Below are 26535 nucleotides of genomic sequence, written 5' to 3' on the forward strand. Positions count from 1 at the left end.
TGCATAAATAAAACACGACAATAAACCCAGAACTTATAAGCAGTCAAGAGCCTTGGCACAGTCAAAGCACAAATCCTCTTATAACGTCACGAAAATGGCATTTTAAACAGTGTATTCAGTTTTGAAAAAAAAAAAAATGCAAATTAGGAACTTTACAATAATTTTGTATTTGAAAACAACTTGGGTTCATACCTGGAACGACCCACTGCTTTTATAGCTATTTCTCACAGTTTTTTTTTTTTTTAAATTCAGAAGGATAGTTTCAGCAGGCTCTAAAGTCCTGCAGTGCATCAACTAAAGCACTTAATGCCAGTATTCTCATAAGTATAGTGAATGAATCACCAGTAGAATTTAAAAATAGAATTAAAAGCTACATCTTCCTTCGCCTGCGTAGGTTCAAAATGCCTACAGTTCTTGTTTCATACACAAATACTTTTAGATTACTTTATGGTTACCTAAAGCGTTGATTATATATACACAGCACATAGAAGTATACTAACTTTGTGTAAATCAAGATTTTATGGTTTATTGCATTCGTTTACAACTTTTGTGGGGGACTTTTTTTGGTGTAGCTTGACCTGAAACCATCGGACATATTTACATAGGTTTTTTTCAAGATTCTTTTATCACACAGTGATCAATTCTTTACATTCATTTTCTGTAGCTCTCTCAATTCCAGTTTTCCAGAGTTTGTGAGTACTGACACTACTGAAAAAGTACACATTCAAACACACCTATATAAACAGACAGACTAGACAGAATATTGCAGATAAGGCTACTTTTTTTTTTTTTTTTTTACTTTTTATATATATATAAATTTGTTTAAACCAGGCACAGAGAACTTTGGAACACACAATACTGAAAGCCACCTATGATAATCTTTGAAGGTTAGGTGTTTGCAAATTCCACAGTCAAGCATTCATCCCTACAGCTTTAACAATGAACACACAGATCTTTTATTTCCTCAGCACTTCAAGTGAATTGTACCTTAAAACACAGCGGTTCTAAAACTGTACCATATTTACCAGAATAAGACTACAGATGAGCTAATTAAGTGCCACCACGTTCTATTCAACTGTGTGCTTTACTTCACAACAGAGCTGCCTACCCAAAGGCCAGCCTCATAACAGGGGAAAAAACATGCACAACCGAACTAAGAGCAGGCAGCGGCAGGGCACTTAGGTACAGCGTAGAGGTTCATCGTGGAGCGTCACAGTAAAAAGCACTGGCAGCAACAATCAGAGAACCAGTACTTACACGCGTAACTTCGAGGAAAACTGCATTATCAAACTGTACTTTTACATGAAGTTCAAGCACAAACTTTTGTCAATATTCTCAATTTGCCAGAAAGCTCTGAAGAACATAACCCCCCGCCCCAAACTTTAAAGATGTATAATTCTGCACATTCAATTCCACATTAAATCACAAAATAAGCACTCGCTTTTCAGCCATCTGTGAATTTAACAAAAACCCCTCACAATTTAAGATCAGCAAATGCATTTCCAATCTACATCTTCATGTAACATTACTAATAATATGTCTTGTTAAAGAAATTCTCTCAAAACATACATACAATAGATGCTGTGGGTAAAGGACACAGTGAACACATTATTTCCATTCTCTCTAACAAATACCTAGTGATTATGTGCAGTGTTTTAATGCTGATGTTAAAAATTACATTATTCCTGTTCTTCCAGTCCCATTTAACTTGTAACAAGAATTAGAACTTCAGAAGTGCACATACAACGTGGACTGTGAAGAGTACAAATTAGTGCTTGTTCCACATAGGTGCTGCCATAGGTCCCTGCGGAGCCCTTTCAACAGTCACAAATTCATCAGGGTTGTCAAAAGCTTCATAGTGGATTAATAAATCTTGAATAGCACATTCCTCAATCTGGAAGGAAAGGAAAAAATAACATGTACATCAGTGTCAGATCTACGTTTACACCAGTAGCACAGTTACGAACCGGCTTTACTGGTCCTGAACGCCCGTCCGCTACAGACCTCTGAAGAAATAGTAGATGAGGCATTCTTCAGACAACTTGAAGAAACCTCATCTTTACAGGCCCTGCTCCTCATGGGAAACAAGCCACCCTAGTATCTGCTGGAAAGGCAACACAGTAGGGCACAGGCACTCCAGGAGGTTTGCGTTGGTGAAAACTTCCTAACACAGATGATCAAGGAGCTGACAAAGGGAGGCACTCTGCTGGATCCCATACTTACAAACAAATAAGGACTGGTCAGGGATGAGGTGGTCAAGGGCAGCCTTGGCTACAATGACCATGAGATAGTGGAGCTCAGGATCCCAAGAAATGGTAACAATACAGAGAGCAGGATAACAACCTGGGACTTCAGAAGAGAAGACTGTGATCTCTTCATGGATCTGCTTGGAAAAAATTCATGGGATATGGCCCTGGAAAGAAGAGGGGTCCAGGACAGATGGTTGATTTTAAGGATCACCTTCTTCAACCTCAAGAATAGTCCATGCCAATGAGCAGGAAGCCAAGCAAGAGTGGCAGGAGGCCTGCGTGGATGAAATAAATAAGCTCCTGACAAAACTCAAACAAAAAGGAAGCATACAAGAGGCAGAAGCAGAGAAAGGTAACCCAGAAGGAAAACAGAGACACTGTCTGAGCACACAGAAGAGAATTAGGAAAGTCAAAGCCCATCAGGAGTTGAATCTAGCAAGGGACATGAAGGGCAACAAGGAAGGCTTCCACAGCAGCAAAAAGATGACATAGGCTCACTGCTGAACGCCAAAGGACATGGAGAAGTCTGGGGAACTAACAGCTGCCTTCATCTTGGTCTTTCGTTGCAAAGTCGCCTTCAGCAATCCCAGGCCCCTGAGATCAGAGCTGGCGAATATGATTGCAAGCCCACTCTCAAAAAAAAAAAATCCAATAAGGATTGGTTCCTGAGGACTGAAAGGAAGCAAATGTCATTCCTACTTTCAAGAAGGGCAAGGAGAATCTGAGTGACTACCTTATCTTGATCCCTAGGAAAGTGGTACAGCTTAAGTACGGACCAAGAGCTTAAGTGGACAAGCTTAAGTACATAGAATATAAATGGACAGTGAGACAGACTGAAAACTGGCTGAACTGGTTGACCTCAAAGGGTTGTGATCAGTGGCACAAAGTCCAGCTAGAGGTCAGTCACTACCATCAATACTGAGACTAAGGCCAGTACTGTTTAACATGTTCATTAGTTACCCACACGATGGGACAGAGTACACCCTCAGCAAGGTTGCAGACAATACAAAATTGCAAGGAGTGGCTGATGTGTCAGATGGTTGCATTGCCACTTCGAGGGACTCAGACATGCTGGATAAATGGGCTATGAGGAACCTCATGAAGTTCAACAAAGGGAAATGTGAAGTCCAGCTCCTGGGAAGAATAAGCCCAAGCACCATTACACACTGGGGGCCGACAGGCTGGAAAGCAGCTTAGCATAAAAGGATCTGAGGTCGCGGTGGACAAGTTGACTGTTAGCCAGCAATGTGCTCATGTGGCAAAGAAGGGTGACAGCCTTCTGTGCTCTACGAGGGACAGCATTGCCAGCAGATTGAGACAGGTGATCCTTCCTCTTACCCAGCACTGGCGAGACACATTTGGAATGCTGGGTCCACTTCTGGACTCCCCAGTACAAGACAGACAAGAACATACTGGAGACAGCCCAGTGAAGGGACACAAAAAACCAATTAACAGCATGGAGCACCCGACATATGAGAAGACACTGAGCGCACTGCAGTTGTTTAGCATGGAGAAGATAAGATTTAGGGAGCGTATCAAAGCATATAAATATCTGATGGGAGAGAATGAAGACTGAGCCATGCTCTTCTCAGTGGTGCCCAGTGACAGTAGAAGAGGCAATGGGCACAGAAAATTGCACTTAAAGATAAAAATCTTTTTTACTGTGAGAGTGGATAGACACTGGAACAGGTTTCCCCGAGAGGTCATGGAGCCTCCGTTCTTGCAAATACTCAAAAGCTGCCCAGACACAGCTTTGAGCAACCTGCTCTAACTGACCCTGCTCTGAGCACGGGTTTCGATTAGACAACTCCCAGAGGTTCCTTCCAACCTCAACCACTCTTTGATGCTGGGAATGCATTAATCATGAACTCAGTAGTCAATCTGACTTTAATATAGGCCTACCTTATCAAACAGCAATGTGATTAAATTATATAAAATTAAATTCTATTTAATATCATTATATAAATCATACTAAGCGTACCAATACATAATTAATCCTAAAAACTGATCTCCAAAACAGCTATTGGAAACTCCTTGTGTTACTTCACAGCTGCAGTAACTTAGCGCTTTACCTGGATCAAAGCCAAAGGTTTTTCTCTGCTCCTAATAAGAGCAGCTTCTTGCTGGAGCTCTTCCTCTACAATAGCCGAAAACATGACAGGTGCTATGACAGGAGAGCTAGATGGCGATGCTGCTAACCAAGGACTGCAAAAAAAAAAAACAAAACAACAAATGACACTATGAGGCAACACCCAGAACATGTTCAGCACAACACACAGAAAACAAGCACCAGAATCTAAGCCACTATCAAACTTAATTATGACTCTCCAGCTGTGGAGAATCCAGAACATGGTCTTCCAGACCTCGACTGCTTCTAGCGGTGCACCTGGAAAAGGGTAGGAAAGGAGAGCCAAAGTTACAGACAGAGCATTCTCCTACATCATACTGTGAAGTACAAATTTACAGCAGGCAATTACAAATGTGTAGGGTTTTTCCATAAGAAAGGCATTAGCATGCAATGCTGAATTTGTCTTTAAGTGTGATACTATGACTAGAAGAGACACTGATGCTTGTTTCTGACTACCAGAACTTAATGAATTTTCAGCTTGGGTGTTAATTCTGGCATTTCCTAACATTTGAGCAATTGAACAAAGGCAATTTAAGAAAAAAAAAAAAGTCAACTGAGTTATGAACAGCATTGACTATAAATGTTTGCAATTAACATGAAAAGAATATGGCTTCAAGATAAAAACACCCAGATAACTGTCCTGCATTCAAATTAAGTGTTTCATGTAAAAGAACCAGTGCTACAATAGCACTAATAAATTATTTCCTCAAGCATAAGCCCAGAAATTACGGACTTTCAGTACATATCCTGCAATCACCTCCCACGTTCATACGAACAGCATAAAACTAGAATTAACAGAATTGGAAAAAAAAAAAAAAATCCTGAAATATTACTAGAATTCCTAACAGGAAGATATTTTATTCAGTTGCAAAACATTAACCTCTCAACGAAAATAAGTCACATTTGGTACCTTGTATGCCTTAAGAAACAAGTATGTTTGTCAGAAAAATCTTACATCAGTAGGTCAAAAGGAAGAGAGAGATTTATTCTTAATACCAATCTTTGGCAATTTTTGCCATTTCCAGAACTCTAAAAAAAGTGTTACAGCATACTATGAAAAGCTAGCAGACTTTTTTTGAATTATTGTAAAAAACCCAAAGGGTGTTGGTATTTCAATAAATCAGTCTCAATTTTCTTTAAGGCTTTGGTAATCCTCTGTAAGTGGCCACAAACTCTTAGAAAAGAGGAAAAATCTATAGAAAGCAAAGAGAATTCCAGTAACTGCTGAGTTCTCTGCCTGGAATATTTTCCCCAGAACACAATTCCAAGGATAACAAAAACCATGATTCCTACCGCTAAGCAATGAGAGCACGATCTCAAAAAAATCTTAAATGCAACATCCATCATCAAAAATAGCATTTAAATGAACCATGCCCAGCTTTTTGTCACAAAACATAATTTTGCCCACCAAACAGCCAACTTCTCAAAGAACGGCATAACACTGGATTTCAAAAGAGGCTTTCTACAGTGTCACTCCCTTGAATCAAAACCAGCAGATTGCCAGGCCATATTGCTTCTGTGTTTCCACCAGGAAAGCACAGTTCATGTTAGTCAAGATGATCCTTACCCTCCATTTTCAGTAATGGTGGTCAATGTCCGGATGAAGATCGGTAACAAGTGGTGTCCCTCAGAGGTCTGTATTGGGACCAGTGCTGTTTATTATCTTCATCAATGACATGGACAGTGGGATTGAGTGCACCCTCAGCAACTTTGTGGATGACACCAAGCTGAGTGGTGCAGTTGACATGCCTGAGGGACACGATGCCAGCCAGAGGGACCTGGACAGGCTCAAGAAGTGGGCTTCATGAGGTTCAACAAGGCCAAGTGCAGGGTCCTGCACCTGGGTCAGGGCAACCATCAGCATCAATACAGGCTGGGGGATGAAGGGATTGAGAGCAGCCCAGCTGAGAAGGACTTGGGAGTACTGGGAGATGAAGAGCTGGCCATGAGAAAGGCAGAAAATCAGTATTTTGGAAATTTTTTTTCTGTTTTATCTTTGGTAAAAGAAAACCAATGGCAGGTTAGAGAATCCTATTTTATTTAAGAGAAGTATCAGGTCATGCCAGGTAAGTGTGGTAAACGAATATGGGAATTCTGTAACACACTGAGTCATGCGCCACATAACCATTTTGGTTTTTTTAAGCAAGTTTCTCCTACCTTGATAACTCCTTACTCACTTGACAGCTGGGTTAATCATTATTTTAGAGAACAACTTAACTGAAAGAAATATAACTAAGTTAACATTGGTGGACACAATAAGTAGCAAAGCTCAAACCAGTAGACAACATTAAAAAGACACTATTAATTTAGCAAAGGATAAAAATTAACAGTATGATTGTGGAACAAAGCCATGGGAAAGGAAATTCAGAAGTACAAAACAAAAGACTGAAGTGAAGGCTGTAGTAGCTATAAGCTAGGAGTTTTTCAGCTTGAAAAGAAAAAGGAGAATCCAAGGTGTACTGATCATGATAACGAATCAGAAGTATGTGGCTGGGGGGACAAAAAACAGTTGTTTCCATTTGAAACAAATATTTTTGCCAACATATACCACACTGGACAAAGCTTATTTGGACGAGCTTTCAGCTTGGGTCTCTTAGGTTAAAGGAAGAATAATTTAAACTGTCATAGATGCAGAGAACAGTAACTGATTTTGAGCCTTCCACTGATCATCTTCTGAGATAACACTAAAAATTATCTCTAACCTTGCAAAGGAAAAAACTATAGAGAATAACTACACTTCATATAGACGGTGTGTGGACTGAGTTCTGATATACAAGGACAGCCTCCTCCAACCACGGAACCAGGTCATTTCAATGTGCCTTAAATCAAGCAAGCATGGCAGAAGGTTGACACGAATGAACAGGCAACTCTACATGGACTTCAAATTCAAAAAGGACATGTATAAACAGTGGAAGCAGGGACAGTCTACACCAGAGGAACATAGAAGTATTACTTCTGTGTACAGGGATAGAGTTGAAAGAGCCAATGCCCAGCTAGAGCTGAAAAAACTGAGGAATGTGCAGGACAAAAGGAAAGCTTTCATATTAGCAAGAAAAACAAAACAACCAAGCACTGAAGTTTCCTGATGACTAGAAAAAGCTAAATGTTATATTCATTTTCAAGAAGAAGGATATGGGGAACTACAGACTGATCACTCTCATCTCAATCCTAGGGAAGGTTGTGGAGCAAACCCTTCTAGAAGTAATTTCTGAGCACATGTGGGACAAGAAGATGACTGGGAACAGCCAGCATGGATTTATGACACAAGGCAAATAGGGTTTGACCAACCTGATTGCCTTCTGTGATAGGATGGCAGGCTCTGCAGACAACCAGAGAGCAGGGGACATCATGTTCTTTGGCTTCAGCAAGGTCTTTGACATGTTACGCTATTGTATCCTCATACTCAGTCTGAAAAATATGGACTGAGTAAATGGACTACAAGATGGTTGGAAGATGGGCTGGACTGAAGGGCTTCGAGGCTTGTGGATTAGCTGTACAAAGACCAACTGGAAACCAAGTACTACAGGTGGTAGTCCTCAGGGACTGATACTGGGACCAATCCTGTTTAGCATCTTTGGTAGAAAGGAGCGCACTCTCAGAAATGCCACAGATGGATGGGGAGATGGTGGGGAGGGTGCAGCAGTCCACATTCTGAATGCCAGGCTGCCATTCAGAAGGCCCTCAAGAGAATGAAGCAATGGGCAACTGAGAACTCATTAATGTCAAAGGCAAGAGCAAAGTCCTGTATTTGGAAGAGACTAGCTCCACGCAGAAGTACAGGCCAGGGGTCAACTGGCTAGAAAGTAGCTCTGCAGAGAAGGACCTGCAAAGTCCTGGCTGGCAGCAAGTCAAAGATGAATCGGCATGTGCCCTTGCAGCAAAGGAGGCCAACTGCATACTGGGCTATACTGGAAAGATTGTGGCCACAGAGTCAAAGGAAGTGATTCTTCCCCTCTATGCTGTATTTTTTAGTCTACATACAAAGTATCATACCCAGTTTTGGGCTCCTCAGTACAAGAAGGATGCTGTCAGGCTGGAACAAGTCCAGTGGAGTGCCAACAAGATTAGGGGCTGGAGCACACAACAGGAGGAACTGTATTTTGTTAATCCTAAAAGAGGGCAAAAAGGGGAGATCTCGCTGCTGTCTTCCAACTACCGAACTGGAAGGTAGAGAAAAGATGCAGCAAGAATCTTCTTGGAAATCTTAAGAGGTGCACAGTAATGGAATAAGAGGCAACATGCACAAGCTGCAATATAGGAAATCCCAGTTAGATATAAGGGGAAAAAAAATCCCACTATGGGAATGATCTTACACTGGAACATGTTGCCCAGAAAGGTTGGGGTATCTTCATACTTGAAAGCAGTCACAATTCAACTGGACCAGGCCTTGAGCCACATCATCTAGTTTGACTTATTTTGAGCAGGAGGCTGAACTAGAGAATCTAAATTATTCTATGATTTCAACAGCAGGGGGCTACTACTATTCTAGATAATCAGCTTCCAGCTTTTACTGCACTTAGGAAAGATAGTAACATAATAAAAAGCAGGAAAGAACCAGAGAAAAGGAAGGAAGGAGAAGAGGGGACAAAGGCAGTTTTTTGCTTGCTGGTTTGTTTAATTAAGAGCATATTTGTACAATTTAATAAATGCTTTTATTCTGGTGTCATCTCTCAACTTCATCTCTTTTTTCACCTTCTTTAATAATGCTCACCTTCCTGCACATGTAACAATAACCAACACCTATTCAGCCCATTTGACAGCTATGCTCTTCTTCCCACTCACAATCCAAACTACTCACAGCACCACTATAAATGAATCCAAGTAGATTGTTAAACTTGTTTCAGTACAGATAAAGAGTTCTTTCCAGAGTAAGACTTCTAAACAAACAAACCAACCAACAAAAAATCCCAACCTACAACCAAAAAGCCACCGCAACAGAAATTTCCAAAAGCTGGTACTAATAGTTCCAGTGTCATAGCACACTCTAGTGATCAATTAAAAGGTAAGTTTAAATACCTGTGTCATCTCCCTCAATTTAACGTGGCTTTAAAATGTATGAAGTAGTTCAGTTATTTTGAAGCTGTTTGTACGTACGTACATCTGTGCTTCTTGCTAGCAAGACACTCAGTCCAGATATTAAATCAACTGCAGATATTGCAACATGCTAGCTTAATTCCTCAGCTGGCATCAAAATAACTACGAGAAATGGAACAGACAGGAAATGGGAAGCTAGCATATACAGAAAAATGGAAAAAAGCCTCAAAAATATAGAGCTTGGAAACCTGGAAGTCTTGAAAATTAAAGACTGATGCAGAGACGTAAGTGGTTCTGCATGGAAACAGCCAAGTATCATCAATACTGAACCAACCTGATTAACTCAGTTGGCTGAACTTGCCATGACTCCTGCACAGCCACCAAGATGTCCCAGCACTCAGCTCCCCAGTGTTTCTTGAGGATTTGTTCATTTAAAGCCAGTTCAGGTCCGGTGCTTCCCTGATCTAATGACTGCTCCCAGAAAAGGGAACACAAAGCCTGGTCTCCTGCAGAACCTCTTGGGTTTTGTTGTACCATTTGAGTCATGTACTACTTATTAGCTCATTATTAGCCATGCCAGAACTAGGCCATTCCCACGCGAAGCCACAAAGACTTGTTTCCTCTAAGACTCTTCACTGCTCCCTGGAGTAACACAGTGAAGACAACCCAGGCTGCCACAACAAAGTTAAGTCATGTCAGGCCTATGTTTTCAGCTTAGACTATGAGCTACACATGAACAGCTGCACCGCATACCTCCCAAGGCTGAGCTGTCCCTGGAAACAATGCAGCCACATCCACACAGCCCAGCTTTCGGGCTCATCTGCCTCTGGACCGGATCCAGTTCACATCTCCACATTCATGACATGGTTCATCTACAGAAAATTTCTGGGTTGCATAAATTGGAAGGTGACAGTATATGGAAGTGTGTTTATGCAACTACCAAAAATCCCTCATCCAGAGACTTAAGAAAACTGTCAGTTTAATTACCGCATCGTTTATCCAAAGAAAAAAGACAAAGCAGGAACAGAAGCCACGCAAGTATCTTCAGTGTCCCATCAGCGGGTCTGACTCATGCTCTATGCACGTGCAATTTCCTTTCGTTAAAAAGGAAGAGGTAAGGGTCTGGATAATTAATCCTCACAGAAATAGCCCTTGAATGCCGCAGGCAAAACTCAGAGCCTACTGTGACAGAAACTGTACAGTCAAAGAATAAAATTACCTCAAACTAGAAACTCAACTCCTAACTTTCAGATGGATGAACTAGTCACCTAGGCTCTTTATACCTAATAGAGAGAAATAAGCATCTTCAGACACAATTCAAAACCCGAAATAGCTCTGGAATTGTCGACTTTTCCAACTGATTATAGTCAATCTAGTCATCTAGGTTCCCACTAGCTTAATGCATCATTTTCAGACAGCTAACGTATTAGGCCCGGATTCAGCTCAAATAATCCACTTTGAGAGGGTGCAGACTGGCCAGATTGCACAGACTAGACAGAGCAATGCAAAAGGAAAAGAAATTACTTTATGAAGATCACAGAGCAGGTGTGACAAAGTAAATAATAGCACCCAGTGCAAATTCCCTTATCACCAGCCCTTGCCATCTCCCACGTGACGAAAAGCTTTATTACTTTGCTAGCAACAAAGCTAACGATACCTGGGTTTCTGCAGATGTGTGCTTTGTGTCCCTGCTTCTCCGCTCACCACAGTAACTTCAGCTTTATCCCTCTGTTCCTGAAGAATGCCCACCTTTCACACACACTCTCCAAATCCCTCCCACCTCTCTCCTCTAACACCATCCCACACACAATGTTCCTATATTTCTACCTTTTTTTTAATCTACCAATAGGACACATACTACTTCTGCCCTAGGGAAGCACCAGTTTCTAGACAAGCTGAACAACCAAGAGCAAGGCCCAGCAGAACTTTTTCCCTAAGGAGGCGATAGTTTTTGGAGGGGGGCGAAACAGGAATTCATAACAAAAACTAGGGGCTAATGGGTGTCAGGGCTCCCTGTGCACCAACAGGCTCTGTAAACTCTTCTCCCTCAGCACAGCGATGTAAACTTGAGTCAGGCTGCTATGACCAAAACTGAGTTGTAAGGAAAAGCTGTGTGAAGGCTCATGGGGGTCCCTCCTCCTTACTCAGGAGCTGCATTTAAGCCCAGTCCCTCAGTCATGGCCTTTCTTGAGCCAGGCTGCAGCTACACCCAAGCCCAGCCTTGCCGTTCCTGACTTGACTTGCACGTTTGACCTCAACCCTGCCTCATCGCAATGGACCTATCTGTGCGCACTGACCGTGGCTCACCCTGCTGTCCATCACGGAGCCTGCTCTGCTCATCTCACTCCACCAGCACAGCGCCGCTGTGCCCCTCTCAGGAAGGCGACCGCCTGGCCCGTCCTGCGGTCCCCCTTGGCTCTCCTACCTGGCCTGTGCCACTTCCAGACGGTGGGTGGGAAAGTCTGGATTTTTTTTTTTTTTTTCCTCTCTCCAGATTTTCAGGCCCTCTGTATTGTAAATACATTTGAAATGCATAGCATTCAAAGTTACTGATGATAGACAGGGGGAAGAGACGCAGGTGGGTGGGCAACTCAAGTCATACAGACCTCCAGGAATAAGGCTGACATGTCTTTCTTCAGCTTAGACAGTTATAGGAAGGCGACCGCCTGGCCCGTCCTGCGGTCACCCTTGGCTCTCCTACCTGGCCTGTGCCACTTCCAGACGGTGGGTGGGAAAGTCTGGATTTTTTTTTTTTTTTTTCCTCTCTCCAGATTTTCAGGCCCTCTGTATTGTAAATACATTTGAAATGCATAGCATTCAAAGTTACTGATGATAGACAGGGGGAAGAGATGCAGGTGGGTGGGCAACTCAAGTCATACAGACCTCCAGGAATAAGGCTGACATGTCTTTCTTCAGCTTAGACAGCTATTTTAACCCAAGAGATAGATTTTATTGGAGGTAGCAAGAGGACATGTCATTAAAACAAGTTGACCAAAGAGTAATGTTGTCTAATAACTAGACATATAATTCACATGCACCTCAGAAGTTATTTTTGTCCTCAGAATTGTAATAATGTTGTCTAATAACTAGACGTATAATTCACATGCACCTCAGAAGAAGTTATTTTTGTCCTCAGAATTGTAGTCCCCCAGTAATTCTAGTACACAGACATAACCAATGCATCAATATTTCAGTAAGCCCTCTTAATCTATGAAAAACTGCACCTGAACAATTATGGCAGCTAATAAGAAAACTCAGATCAGGAAATGCCAGAACTGTGTTTGAATAAACTGATTTCATCCACTCAGTGGTTACACAGAAATACTCCTAAGCAAACTTTGTTTCATACATGCCGTATCTGAATGAAAAAATATCTAAATTTAACAGAAGTTCCAAAATATAGGTTTATCATTTTTATACATACATGTACAAATGTACACACACATATGTCCATATATATGGACACAAACACTTCAAACCTCAAACAAAATATTATCAGTGGCATTAAATCGCTTTAGTCTTTAAGCTTCCTACTCATGAGAGTATTTCATTCACAAAATTCTATTAACAGAATCATTAAAAGAATGCTCATAGGATTTATTTCTTTTTTAATGACATTTTTATCCTTTCTTATTTCAGCAGAATTTAAACAGGTTATTGTGGTTCTTGTATAATGGTTGATCAATTAGGAAAAGACTGCTTTCTTACCTTGTGGTGTTTTGGACTGATGAATCCTCAGTTCCTTTATATCCGGCTCTTTTGATACCAGTACCAGGTGAATTATTTGCACTCATACATTTTTCTTCTTCCATTACAAGATCACGGAATGACTTTGGCAAAGAAGAATGTAATGAAGATGACCTTAAAAAAAACCCCAGAACAACTCATTTTATACATGCATTTTCCAGGACTCCATGTTGTTCCACGCTTCAGATAGCAAAGAGGGCCTTTTCAGTTACTAAAAATAAAAATGTATTACTTAGCTTTTGTGTATCACCATTATGCCTGCAAGACCTTATTTGCTAAAATAAGTCACTTCGGATCAAATAGGTAAACATTAGAAAATAGATACCTATGAGAACAGAACAAGCCAGTAATATGGAAATTTCACTAGAAGGAAAAAAATAAAACCACCCCAAAACCCGAAAACCAGACCTCAATTTATTCTGCCCCTAAACCATCCTCTTAAAAAACAATTTTACTGTCACAGACACCTTGTCTTCAACAAGCTGTACCTTTTCTAACAGTATTATTCCTTGAAAGGTATTCTCATAAAACACACAATTAGTACTTTCAATTTAATACTGTAAGTTTACCACCACGAAAGTCAAATATAGCTGATCTTCTTTCCCCAACATATTGAATGAGTTACGAATTTCACTGTGGATTAAGTTATTTATGACAGGTATGAGTAAAACTGATACACTTCATTTTCTTTTACTTGCTCAATTATAATGTGCATGGTTACTGAGCTAAAGCCTGCATATTACCTTTCAAAAATAAACACGTATGAAAATAAAACAATTTAGCATCATAGCTATTTTGAACACTTTCTGATCCAAAAGCCTTTTTATTTACAGAATTCAAGGCAGTTACCATTAGTCTTTCCCTTACCCATCAAGACTTTGGAATTAATTCTTCATACATTTGCTTACATTTATACTAAGCATTGCAGTCCCACTCATTGTCAAATATACAAAATATGTATTGGAAGAAAAGCTCTGCTCGCTATCTACTCAAGGAAATAAGAGAACAATTATAAACACTACTGAAGTAAGCCAAGCTTTCCATACAATGCTAATTGTTTGTGTAGCTACCATAAGAAGGGAAGCATTTGAAGCCAAAGACTTTCAAACTACATCTATATGGTATACAATTTAAGATAACATCCATGAGGGAATTCAAACATTGCAACATTGTATCTGAAATCTTGCAACAAAAGCATCTGAAAGTTATGAATGATGTCTGAACCCCAGGCTAGATCACTCGGGCTTAAGTTTGGAGTTTTTTTGGTCACTGTTTTTTGTTTTGTTGGCTTTTTTTGTTTGGTTGTTGTTTTGGTATTTTTTTTTTTTAAATACTGCATGAGCAGCACAGAAGGCATAGAAAGCAGAATCACAGCCTCCAGATGCAGGGGCTCAGAGGGGCTCCTACTATCAGCTGGCACACAAGAGTCCGGGCAAGTGTTTGACCAGAACTTCCTCAAACTAATATCAAGTAGGCAACCCCAGGTTCCCTTGGGATTTGCTGTCACAGAAGCTTCTTCCGTGACTTACCATTTAAGTAGCCTACCCATTTTCATGAAAATTTTGTACTGCAATCAGATCTACTTGCAACACAGCACCAAAAAAATCCCCCCAGAACTCCCCCCCTCCCCCCCCAAAAAAATCCAAACCACCCAACCCTGAGTGATTCTCAGCTTGTGAACCCACCCACAACAATTAACAGTGGCTTAAAACAGTTTGGCTTCAACTGGTCCAAATTTTCCTAACACTAACAACTCAAAATTTCAGCTTGTCCTGCCTGATACATTGCCATATCTATCTAATTTGTAGCATTAGTAAAACTAATTTATACATCTTTTTTAAAAAAGTGGAATATGACTAAGTTTCTCTAAACTGTAACTGCAAAACATCGAAGTATGAAGTTCCAAAATTGTTGATGTTTCAGTATAAACTGGAATACTGACAAACTGATAACCTAGACATTAAAATACACAATTGTTAATTCTCAAGACAGACTTCTAATTTCTTTATGCCTCCACTCTTGAAAACCCATAGATTCTCCTGAGCTTAAAAGAAACAAAACAAACAACACCCCCCTCCCTCAACCAAAGTAGGTTTGGAGAACTAATGAAGTTAATACCTAGATTCTCGCATTATATACTCCTAGTATACTAGTGTGATTTTTATTTCCCCTTCTAATTTCCACTTTTCTTCTGGTGGGAAAGGTAGGACATTGTGTATGACAGACTCCGTCTTTTAGACAACTGAAAAAGAGCTGGACGGTCCCATGCCCTCCTGGCAAGTATGCTCACTGCACATCCAAGATGAGTATCTTATTTCATCAGAACACAAGTTCTACAGCTTTGACTATATTGCATGCATGGAAAGCTCAGTCTATTGCCAAATGCACTCTAATAGTCCATTGTGAATTTACAGAATACAACTTCGCAAATACTGCAAATACTTAGAGCAGACAGATGGGTAACACCATTCTACCTCACATATAGAACAACTAGCAGAAGCAATCAAACAATTGATGACTTGCCTAGAGTAGCTTATTCAACAAATGCTCTTTCCAGCAGCTAGGCATAATTTTAAATATTCATACACCTCCCACTGGTTCTTTGCTTGAACTCTTGAGCTACCGTCATTTTCCATATCAGCAGCCAGAGGAACGTACACAATCATGCGTGGTGACCACATGAGCATTAGATTGGATTCCATCCTCCTGAAGTATACACTGGCCTTTCAACTTAAGATGGTTTGTGTAACACAGTGGAGCCCAGCTACTTTCAAAAACTCTTTAATCAGAACCTTAAGAGCACAATATATTTTCTGGACACAGTTATCTAAGCATATTTAAAAATGAGTCCACAGTTGCTTTTTAAATGCAAGGAACAGTTCATAGGCAGTTCATAGTTTAAATTAAATAAAACCCAAGAGGTAAAGAATAGTCTATCAGAGAGTACATGAATAGCATGGATAGTCAAACTATTCAGATGTCAGATCAAGGAAGTTATGGCCTACATTTTTATATGCCTTTTATCAGAGCTTCTCTTAATATGTTATTTCCTGTATTAAGAAGTAAATCATTTAACTAGAGGCATCTAGCTCATGTGCTTAAATCAATCAGTGCAAATACTTCTGAAGAGTCATTTATCATACAATGAAAATAGGACTTCAGGAACAAAAAAACCCACCTTTAGAAGAACCCCAGATAATTAGATAAGCTACGCAATGTCCTCCAAAACCTACTTCAGGCATTGTTGTACCTAAAAGTTGTGTATGAAGGGGTGACTGGGAAGACCAGGCTGGACAAAGACAGACGGCCTATACAAACATCCTCCCAGTGGAGTTCTCATGGCCCCTTGCCTTGATTCCCAAAGTCTGTCAGAGACAAGTATATAAAACTGCAGCTTGAAAATGGCTAGTAAAAAAAAAGGAAATTAACTGATGATATTTGAGATGACTGGTTGAAAATACCCATGAAATGCCTACACCAGTGATCACTAACATCAACCCAAGCCATGGCATGGCAGTTCTGGGGAAGTTCCTTTGAAGACTCCAGAGAAGACCCACTCGTGATGACTGATCACAGAAAGGCCCCTGACTTCGCTGCATGCCCGAGGAAAAGGACTGACTCATGTAGGCCCTGGTCGACCTCATTAGCAGCACCTCTGGCCAGCTGCAGGCATCCTACCACATCAGCATGGACACCCCTCTGAGTCACTCATCAGGTAGTGCACAAGAACATGGCTTTCCTGGTGCTGTCACGCCAAGTCACTGACGGGTAGAAAGGTGGTGGGTTTGTAATGAGTAAATTAGCGTGTGAATGAGCCCGTGTAATTTGTGTACTGTGTACAGCATCACTGTAGATGTTAGGTTACATATTGTTTATGCATAATTATAACATTAGTAGTAAAATTAAAAATCATAGATAGATTATTTATTTTTTTAATGTAATAAAGGATAGCATAACTCACTATTTCCTGCGTTGGTCACGATCTGATTCAACCATCAGTCTGTCCCAGCAAATTTTAAGCCTCAGAGCTACAATTGCGCTGTGACACTTCCATTAGTTAAGCTGAATAACTAACCTGCTGCTTGACCTGCAGTATCACCTGTGTAAGGCAGGCAGCATGTTCTTTGGAGCATTTGAGAGTATCAGTGTTAAGGATTCTGAAATTCACAGAATCACAGAATCTTACAAACCTTGTTTCTTCTATTGTGAAGGTCTCAATTACAGTTCAGAAGTCAGGTTGAGTCTGAATACTTAGGTGTGAAGCAATCCATTCTATTTCCTCTTCAAGACAAAATTGTGGGCTTTGCCTTATGTTCCATCATCACTGACCCTTGGAGGAACCCCAGCTGGAGAGAGTCCAGAGAAGGGCTATGAAGATGATCAGAGGACTGGAGCACCTCTCTTATGAGGAAAGGCCGAGAAACCTGGGTCTGTTTAGCCAGTGGAAGAGAAGACTGAGAGGGGATCTCATCAATGCTTACAAATACCTAAAGGGTGGGTGTCAAGAGGATGGGGCCAGACTCTTGATGGCGGCACCACTCTTCAGTGGTGCCCAGCAACAGGACAAGGGGCAATGGGCACAAACTGGAACACAGGGAATTCTGTCTGAACATGAGGAAAAAACTTCTTTATTTTGAGGGTGGCAGAGCACTGGAACAGGCTGTCCAGAGAGGTTTGTGGAGTCTCCTCTGGGAGATACTCAAAACCCACCTGGACACGATCCTGTGCAACCTGGTCTAGGTGAACCTGCTTTAGCAGAGGGGTTGGACTAGATGATCTTAGAGGTCCCTTCCAACCACTACCATTCTATGATTCTATGATCACCGTCCAAATCACTACTTGAAGGACGCATCATGCCACACTACCTTGAATTCACCAAACAACTGCCCGTTTCAGATCAGACTGATATGATCCTTGACAGGCCCTGTAAAATAGTAAAGCCCTTTAACCATAAGGCTGAGTGTACTGCATCATGTCCACTAGAGAAGTAAAGCTTATTCTGGTGTCATAACTGGAAGCAGAATACCATTTCAGAATCAATTATTATCTGATTTATAACGCATGATTTTGGGATGATTACAACATACTCTCACAGTTTTTCCCATATGTTACTGATAAGTATTTTGAACACCAGCTCTATTTTACCACTGTTATGTTCTGGGATATTACTGTTATTACTATGGTCTTAAACTAATTTAACAGCATACCAACAGACTTATGTTGAATCTCAAATAATCTAAAGGCACGTCAAACTCAAGGTGCTGATCACAATAGTATCCATCCAAAAAAGAAAGATGAGATAACAGACACATGAAACGGAGCAGAGAAACAAGCAGTTCTAGATAATGCTCTAAGCCTTTTGACACAGAACGCCTCTCAAGAAGCAACTATGGCCAGGACGCAGCCTACATTTTCCTCAGCCAGCAAGTGATGTGATTATTTTTTTTTCTCTCCATACGCTCATTAAATAGCTAACAACCTACATGTCTGTTTTGAACTTACAGGAGCATAGCAGAAAAACAAAGATTCCTGCAGATGCTTACTACTCTTACTTCTGAAAGGAGCAACTAATTCATATAAAGGATCAAAGGAAAGAGAGCCAAAGGACACAGGAGGGAGACAGCTCTAACTGTGGAAAATAAACCTATCCTTTGAAAGACAGACTCCTATTTTACTCTGAAATCTATACAATACAAAAGGAAAACTACTACAATAGCATTTAAAAGAGCTAAATTGTCTAAAACAGACCATTTAAAATAGGGTGGCTGTGGTGGCATCCTAGTTTGAAGTAAAACAGGGCCAGTTTTGTTCAGTAACTTTGCTTCTTAGCTGGGCCTCTTCTAACTACTGAAATTAACAGCATATTTTGCAGACAATGTTTGCTCTCAGAGTGATAAGACCTATGTTTATAGTTGATACCAAGGAGTGGTATGCAGAGAGGCTCTTGCTTATCCTTATTGCTATAACAGCCAAGGGCAGCTGACTTGGTTACTTGCCCCATTGGAGGGTCGGAAGCGGAAAAGCGTAGAGGGGTCCCACCTGCGGGGAGGAGCGGACAGGACAGGTGACCCAAAACTGACCAACAGGGCATTCCATCCCATCTGCCTCATGCTCAGTATAAAAGCTGAGGGATCAAAGGGTCAGGCCTCTTTCTTCACGGCCGACATCTGAAAAGGACTCTGTCTGTCCGTCTGCTTTTGACCCCGATCCTGAATCCAGATCTGGAATCTGGTTCCTGTCTGTCCCTGAGTCTAGTTTGGGACTGCCCCAGTGCCAGCAGTGATGTGATTTTCATCCTGGGAGCTTGATATAGTTTTGTATATATTTAATTATTCCCTTTTTATTTTATTACTAATATTTCATTGAAGTAGTTTAGTTCCTTCTAAACTCATAAGCATCTTTTTCCCTCCTCTGCCTCTGTTTGAAGAGAGGTCGGGGGAAGCACCTGTCCGTCTCATCTGGGGTGCCCCACATCCCCAGTGGCCAATTCAGCCTAAACCACAACAGGCGGGCACGTAGCAAGCTTTGTTCCCACTGAGGCACAAAACAGGTAAGCTCTAGAAAAAGACGACTGACTCACAGTTCTTCTACGGTATGATACAGAAGCAAGGGGCAATGAGAGTCTAGACCTTCTTGAAAAGATGAAGGGGCAGAACTGCCCCTACTGATGTATTAAATGCATCAGTGTTTATTCTGTAATAATTAAACACATTAAATTTACATAGCTTAAAACTTTTACATATATGTTTTCATCCAATACCAACTGTAAATGTGAAAAGCAAAGCATGAATTGGGCTCGCACCTCATTACATTCATTGTTGTGAACCTATTTCATTGAACAGATGATGAAACATTTTCCTATTTGATAGTGATATTAACCTGAACAGCTAAATTGTGTGTAATCAGCATTAAAAATAATTTTAAACCCATTATGCATCCTTCCACCATAAGAATTCTTCACAGGACCTGTCACTCCCTCTAGCTCCTAGCCACCTAGATAATTTTGTTATCTATAATTTCGGTCTATTTTTGCTTTACTCCAAAGTCATTCTAGCCCTTTCCCCCAGGAAGGGCTAACATTTTTTTTATGTTTTTGACACAGAAAAAACAGCACTCAAACGTTTTCAATAACCTTCTCCTGACTAAGTTTCAGAGCTTGTGCTCAACCTTCTTTTTCTATACTTCACTTTGATACCATCTGCAAATACCACATCACACACAGGCAAGAACCAGATGCGATGCAGTCTTCTGACTCACCATAGCAAAATTTCGAAGAACTGTTAGATTGCAACCACTGCATTTCCCTGCCCGCTTTGAATTTCTAGATTACTACCAAATGTAGATACAAATAGTTCAATGCTAGTCCTTTTAGTGAACAGAACCTAGGCCATTTTTATGTGAGAAACTCCTCCTAAGAGACTATTCAACGCAGAAAACTTCCAAAGAGAAAGAAGTGATATTTGATTTATAACATACCATGCATTCCCTAGTTTTGCAACTTTCGTAGGTGGAGGTGGTGTGGTTATTAGTGTAGTAGGCTCTGTGCTGCTAGTTACTGATCCATTATCTTTTGCTGCCAGGGCAATCATTTTCCTTTGTTTCTGAGAAAGCTTGATTCCATGAGACGCCATTCTGCTGTGAAGTGATATTGCAAAGAGAGAAGATGTAAGATCAGTGTGGTTTGAGATGACTCGCCTTTAATCTTGCACATTAAACTGAGAAATACTTCTTTCCTAGACCAAAATACTTTTTCTAGAGCGCCAAAAGGGGAGTATAGGTGGGGTGGAGAGGTTGGATGGCTGGGGAGCAAAAGGAGGATCAATGAATATCAAGAGTGACAGAAAGAAAAGCACCATAAAACTATTCTTCACATAGATGTCTACAAACAAAAACATACAGAGTAAGAATCAAGTCTTCAAAAAAGGCAGAATAGCAGCAGATGAAGACTATTTTCTAATTTTGTGACTTTTTAGAGACTGTAACAAGCTCAGCTCCCTTAAACAAAAAATATTCCTGCATAAAAAACATATACAACATAATATACTGATTTTTTTCTACTTGTAATAATTTGTTTTCTAAGTTATTTGGATTCTTCAGTCTTGGCTGTATTACTCACAGCTTCTGAATCTACCTAGCCAGCAACCCTTTATTAGGCTCCAGGACTACCGTCCTAGCTCTCCTTTATAAGGATGCTACCCTTCAAAGGTCACGAAAGTCATCTCCAGTTCTCTTCCATATGTCACCAGTTAAGAAACATTAGGTTTAATCCACTGCCTCCTGAAAAATGTACATTTATCTCCCTGTGTCTTTGGGATGCTTTTCCAAGCAACAACCAGTCTTGCTTCTGTCTGAGGAAGAATTGTCAATATCAACACATGGCTGCTGTGGGAGGTCAGAGAATGTGAGACAAGAAACAAAGGTCAGGATCAACTACAGTACTTGTCCACAAGTAATTTCCGAAGTGCTAGGGACAAGAATTAATTCTTTTTGGTTGGAAATAGGGAAGGTCAGCAGAGCAGGCCACTGATTTAAGATACTAGCTTACTAGCTCGCTCTTTCACATTTCAACAGCTAAGACATGCTTTTGCAGTAGTTGAAAAAACAAGACTACAGTAAAATAAAGGGATAAAATTTGTATGCTCACAGAAACACACCATAATGAACTGAAGTAAATGAAGCTGCTCAAAACCAAATAGGACAACTTTTCTCCTGATTGTTTTAAATTCTGGACTGCCTGAACCACTAAGTAAATTCGTAATAGCCTGGTCTATCACGCTTTTCTTTTATAGATTTTGGTTTTTTACCAACCCTGAATTTGCCTTTGGCATGGTTCCACATTTCTGCATACTTTCTTCAATTTCCATGATGGTTCTTAGATCCATAGCAGGAGGGCTGGCAGGGCTAAATGAAAAATAAAAAGTTACCTTACAAGGCATTCATTTTTACTTACATTCCACAGTTCCAGCCTTCACTGAAATCCTCTAAATCATATGTAAGATTGGTAACCGGATGTATAATTTATGTCTGTTTCTTCAATTATGGCAAACCTCAAATAGAATGTTTCTGACAAAACTTTTATAAATATATACATATTTAAGAACACACTACAAAAATACTCATTATACTATGAAACAAAAAGATGTGAACTATGATTACTCTAAAAAAAATTAGATACCTAAATCCAGGATACTTATTTAGTAGTCACCTGCTCATGCTAAGTACTAGAGGAACATTGCTCACAGCTCTTTGATGACAGTTGAATTAGATCTTCAGCTGAAGAACAGGATTAATATTATTTCATATGGCAAACAGAACATTCTTTGCAAAGTCTGAGCTCTGCACAAACACTAGTAATAGTCTCAAACTTTAGGAATCAGTTTCTTTTCATAAATGACATAATTTTAAACTTCCACCAAAATAAACATGAATTAAATCCAGACATTTTCAAGCTTTATATAAAACTATAGATTAAAACCTGTGCACTTGAAGGCATTTGTACACTAAGCTGTGTTACAACTAGATTCAAGGACAAGCTTTGAAATAAAATACAGGCAGTACTGCCTCTGTCTCTCCCTACAGAAACCCAACTGCCATAGACTAACTAGTGAATTATCTGCTGGGAGGTCACGCCAAAGCCTGTTGTCACTGCTACTCCAGAGTAGTTCAACAAAACACACTACAGTATTAATCCTTTAAACATCCTACACAACAGTGCTACCTGCTTTTTCTTGACATCACACCAGCAATACTAGAAAAAGTGAAGAAAGAGTACAAGGGAAACCCATAAAGCCACAGTGACATTACAACAAAGTTTATGGTTTTATTTGTTCCCCTTTCATGCAATCCTCTAAAAAACATTCAAAAAGAACTCTAAGATAGCAGATGAAGGTGGAGCTTCTTCCAACCAGTCTCAAGACCAAAGAGTTGGCTGTGGGATGCGTTACCCTCTCCGCATAGACTGGGCTTGCACAAATACATAGTGAGACAAGATAGATTCCTAATGGACCCGGCTCACCAAACAATACACTTCAGAGCTGCAACTTCTAATTTCTACAGCTGTATCACCTGTATTAGCAAAGGCCATCAGCCACAAACCAACAGAGCCTGGGAAAACTGTGGAAAATTATCACTATATGATTCCCTAAATCCTTAAACTCTTCTCTATTCCACCTTTATTGACAACTGTCAGAGACAGTACACCGGGCAAGACAATATATCACAGTAGTGCTCCTTTTTCATACGCAGATACTGTTACAGATAAAAATTTATAATCAATTTTTTTATTACTGCGTCAGTTAAACCTGTAGTGTTGATTTTCACAGACTGTTTAAGTCGAAAGGCATGCCTTAAAACTGTCAAAGTATAATGGTGCTTCTAATGGCTTCAAGCATGGTCTGAATGTACAAAAAAAAAAAAGCCAAGTATTTTACAGAGTGTTAACCAGGCAGACCTTCTAAAAAAAGATATTAGAAGTCCAGACTGGTAATACTTAAATGAAAAATAAAATGCACCTAGCAATTGCTTTTCTCAAATCATAGAATGATAGAATGGTTTAGGTTGGAAAGGACCTTAAAGATCATCGAGTTCCAACCCCCCTGCCATGGGCAGGGACACCTCCCACTAGACCAGGTTGCCCGAGGTCATGTCCAGCCTGGCCTTGAACACCTCCAGGGATGGGGCCTCAACAACCTCTCTGGGCAACCTGTTCCAGTGCCTCGCCACCCTCAAAGAATACTTAAAAAAACATACCAGTTGTGTTAAACTACCAAAATCTTTAATTCACATGTCAAGTAATGTATGATCATTTTGAAGAGCAGACAGCTGATAGCTTTTAGTCTGAAAATAATATTATTAGCATTCACTGCCAAGTGTGCAACAGTGATTGTAGGTTAGGTAGGCACAACAACTATTACTCCACCTGAAACTGGTTGCTACCCAATTGGGAGAGCTTGCAGAGTTGTTTTTAGCACTGGGAATGGACTGTGGAACAGACTGTGTCAGTGCTGATGATCCCTTGTATGACTTCATCTCCTTGTTCGGTTGAGAGGGTTTTATACCCTGACTGCACGCTTTGTCCTTCACCTAAAAAAAAAAGACAGAAAAATGCTGAATAAGTATTCTTAGATTTTTTCATTTAGGAAAAAAAAAAAGTTGATCCTACAAACGAATGACGTGTAAACGAAAAGATTTTAAAGGATACCTCAAAAATAGCAATAACGTAGTGAATCCCTGATCAGTCTGCTGTTTGTATCTTCTGGGTTTTTTTCCCTCTCAAGTCCAAATATGCATCTTTTTAGTGGAAAATTCACCGAGATGTTCACTTCTAAAGCTTTAGCACTTAACATAGGCACAATTTTGTCAAACTTATTCCTCTTTGCCAGTTATGCCTCAGTTATCCCGGACCATACTTCTGTTCAACTACAGAAGTCGAAGAACAGCAGGATTTTCCTGGAGTTTTTTTGACCTCTTTTTTTTGTTTGTTTTGTTGAACTTCAGAATTGCTTTGCATTTTAAGTGAAGTAGATAAGGACTTTACATAATTGCTTTTTCAGTTTGAAATTTTCTGAACACTACAGCATATAATAATTCTTATTACAGTACCACATGAATAAATTACCCTTAGAGGATTTAATAAGGAATACTCATTTTTATTTGCTTTATCAGAGAAACAATAACTACTTAAAGTTGTCTATTCCATTTTAAGAACAGCAGCTTCTCAGCAACACTCCAAAATACAAACTCTGCTTTTGACCAACTAGACAAACACAAACAAACAAATTGCTAGGAAAAGAAATCCAACCTCAGTCTTCTCTGGATGAAATGCTTTTGTGAAGTCAGGAGACTGCAAGTCTCTGGGGCTACTCACTCCTGCGTAACTACCTTCAGAGTCAGATGTTAAGAGCTCTGGAAGTGATTCTACAGAGTTAGTTTTATCCAGTTTTACTGAGCCTAAAAAATAAGAAGAGAGAGTAGAACTATTAAATCACGAGAGCCGGACTAAACAATGCTTAAAAAACCCAAAAGTTATTTACTCCATATGATGAATACAAAATAACCAGAAGTTTACCTAGTCCAGTACAATAGACTGTAGTATGTATAAGCAAATAAGACTATCTTAAATATTTTTTCAGAATAAGATTACTCCCCATTCTCCTTGTCTCAGAATACAAAGTTTTAGGGAGTAACACTGACACTTTTCTGTTGAAAATGAAGGTTTCTACCATCTTTCCAATAAACAATGACTAATGTACTTTTTATATTCCAGAAAAAAAAAAAAACCAAAAACAACCAACACACACATTAGCAGAAATGTTCCACTTCTTAAAACCCCATGGGGTACTGTCCATTATGATAAAATACATGCTTTTACAGAATCTGAACTTTGGGCACAAGCTTAATATGACACACATGCTTTCAAACAAAACCTAAGAATTCACTGTTCGAATTTAACTATGGTGTTCACTAGAAAAGAAATAATCTTTGCAAGATTTCCTTATTGAAGTACAGAAATCACATTGCATTGCATATTAAACTTAACCTTCTGCGTTTGTACCCCTTTCCCACTGACCTGTAGAGGCTGGACTCTGAATAATATCTGATAGATTATACCCTCCAGAGCTGTCGGACCGCTTTCGTGGCTTCTTTTTTGCCTTAGTTTTTGCTCTTTTGAAAAGGGCTTCCCTATTAAAAACAACAACAAAAAACAAACCAAGATGGGTTCAAGCCAAAGAAATTGAGCCTCAGAACTTTCAATGTCAATGTCAAGTTTTTCAGTCAGCAGCAGCGGTTATACTTCAAGCAGTAATACCTGGTCCCACCAGCTCTCACTAGCTGCATGTTCCTGCTCTGCTTATGGACTGACACAACTATTTAGTAAATGATATAGATCTAGTCTCTGGTCTAGTACACTGCACAAAGGCTTCTGCTGAGACAGGGGAAGATACAGCAGCTGCGTAGGCTGGCACTGCCACCTAGGTCAGATTAAAACCTGCTACACACCACAGCAACTGACATAAAGCAAACTACATCCATGTCTCCACTTTCTTCTCTCTTGATTTCTCCTAAATTAGCGGAGCTCAACAAACTCCACAGCTGGTCTCATTTTTCCCCAACACAAATATTGCCACCAAGATAACACAGCTTCTACAATAAAGCAGGTATATGGTCATGTTACCAAGATGTCACGTAAAGTTTCTAGATGTAATATTAGGAAGAATGGAATCAAATAAAAGGAATCTTTCATTTCAACAAAACTACTAGTGTCATGGTTTGGGCCGAAATGGCCACTGGGCAAATGACAGATGCTCTCCCCTACCCCTCCAACCAGGACAACTAGAAATTCAGAATTGTACGAATCACAGCTACACTAACCCTATT

General features: G+C 40.1%; 1 protein-coding gene across 1 annotated transcript in view; it reads right to left on the reverse strand.

The window, feature by feature from the left end:
* Positions 1-1768: 1768 nt before the first annotated feature.
* The window catches only part of IBTK (inhibitor of Bruton agammaglobulinemia tyrosine kinase), a 52244-nt gene continuing 27477 nt past the window's right edge, over positions 1769-26535 (reverse strand). Inside the window, 9 exon segments of the mRNA XM_009887463.1 lie at positions 1769-1894; positions 4322-4454; positions 4555-4635; positions 13120-13272; positions 20635-20790; positions 21967-22059; positions 24077-24240; positions 24959-25107; positions 25727-25839. Coding sequence (XP_009885765.1) covers positions 1769-1894; positions 4322-4454; positions 4555-4635; positions 13120-13272; positions 20635-20790; positions 21967-22059; positions 24077-24240; positions 24959-25107; positions 25727-25839 — 1168 coding nt within the window.

The sequence above is a fragment of the Charadrius vociferus genome, unplaced genomic scaffold (genome assembly GCF_000708025.1).
Source record: "Charadrius vociferus isolate BGI_N301 unplaced genomic scaffold, ASM70802v2 scaffold185, whole genome shotgun sequence".
In the NCBI taxonomy this organism is placed as follows: domain Eukaryota; kingdom Metazoa; phylum Chordata; class Aves; order Charadriiformes; family Charadriidae; genus Charadrius; species Charadrius vociferus.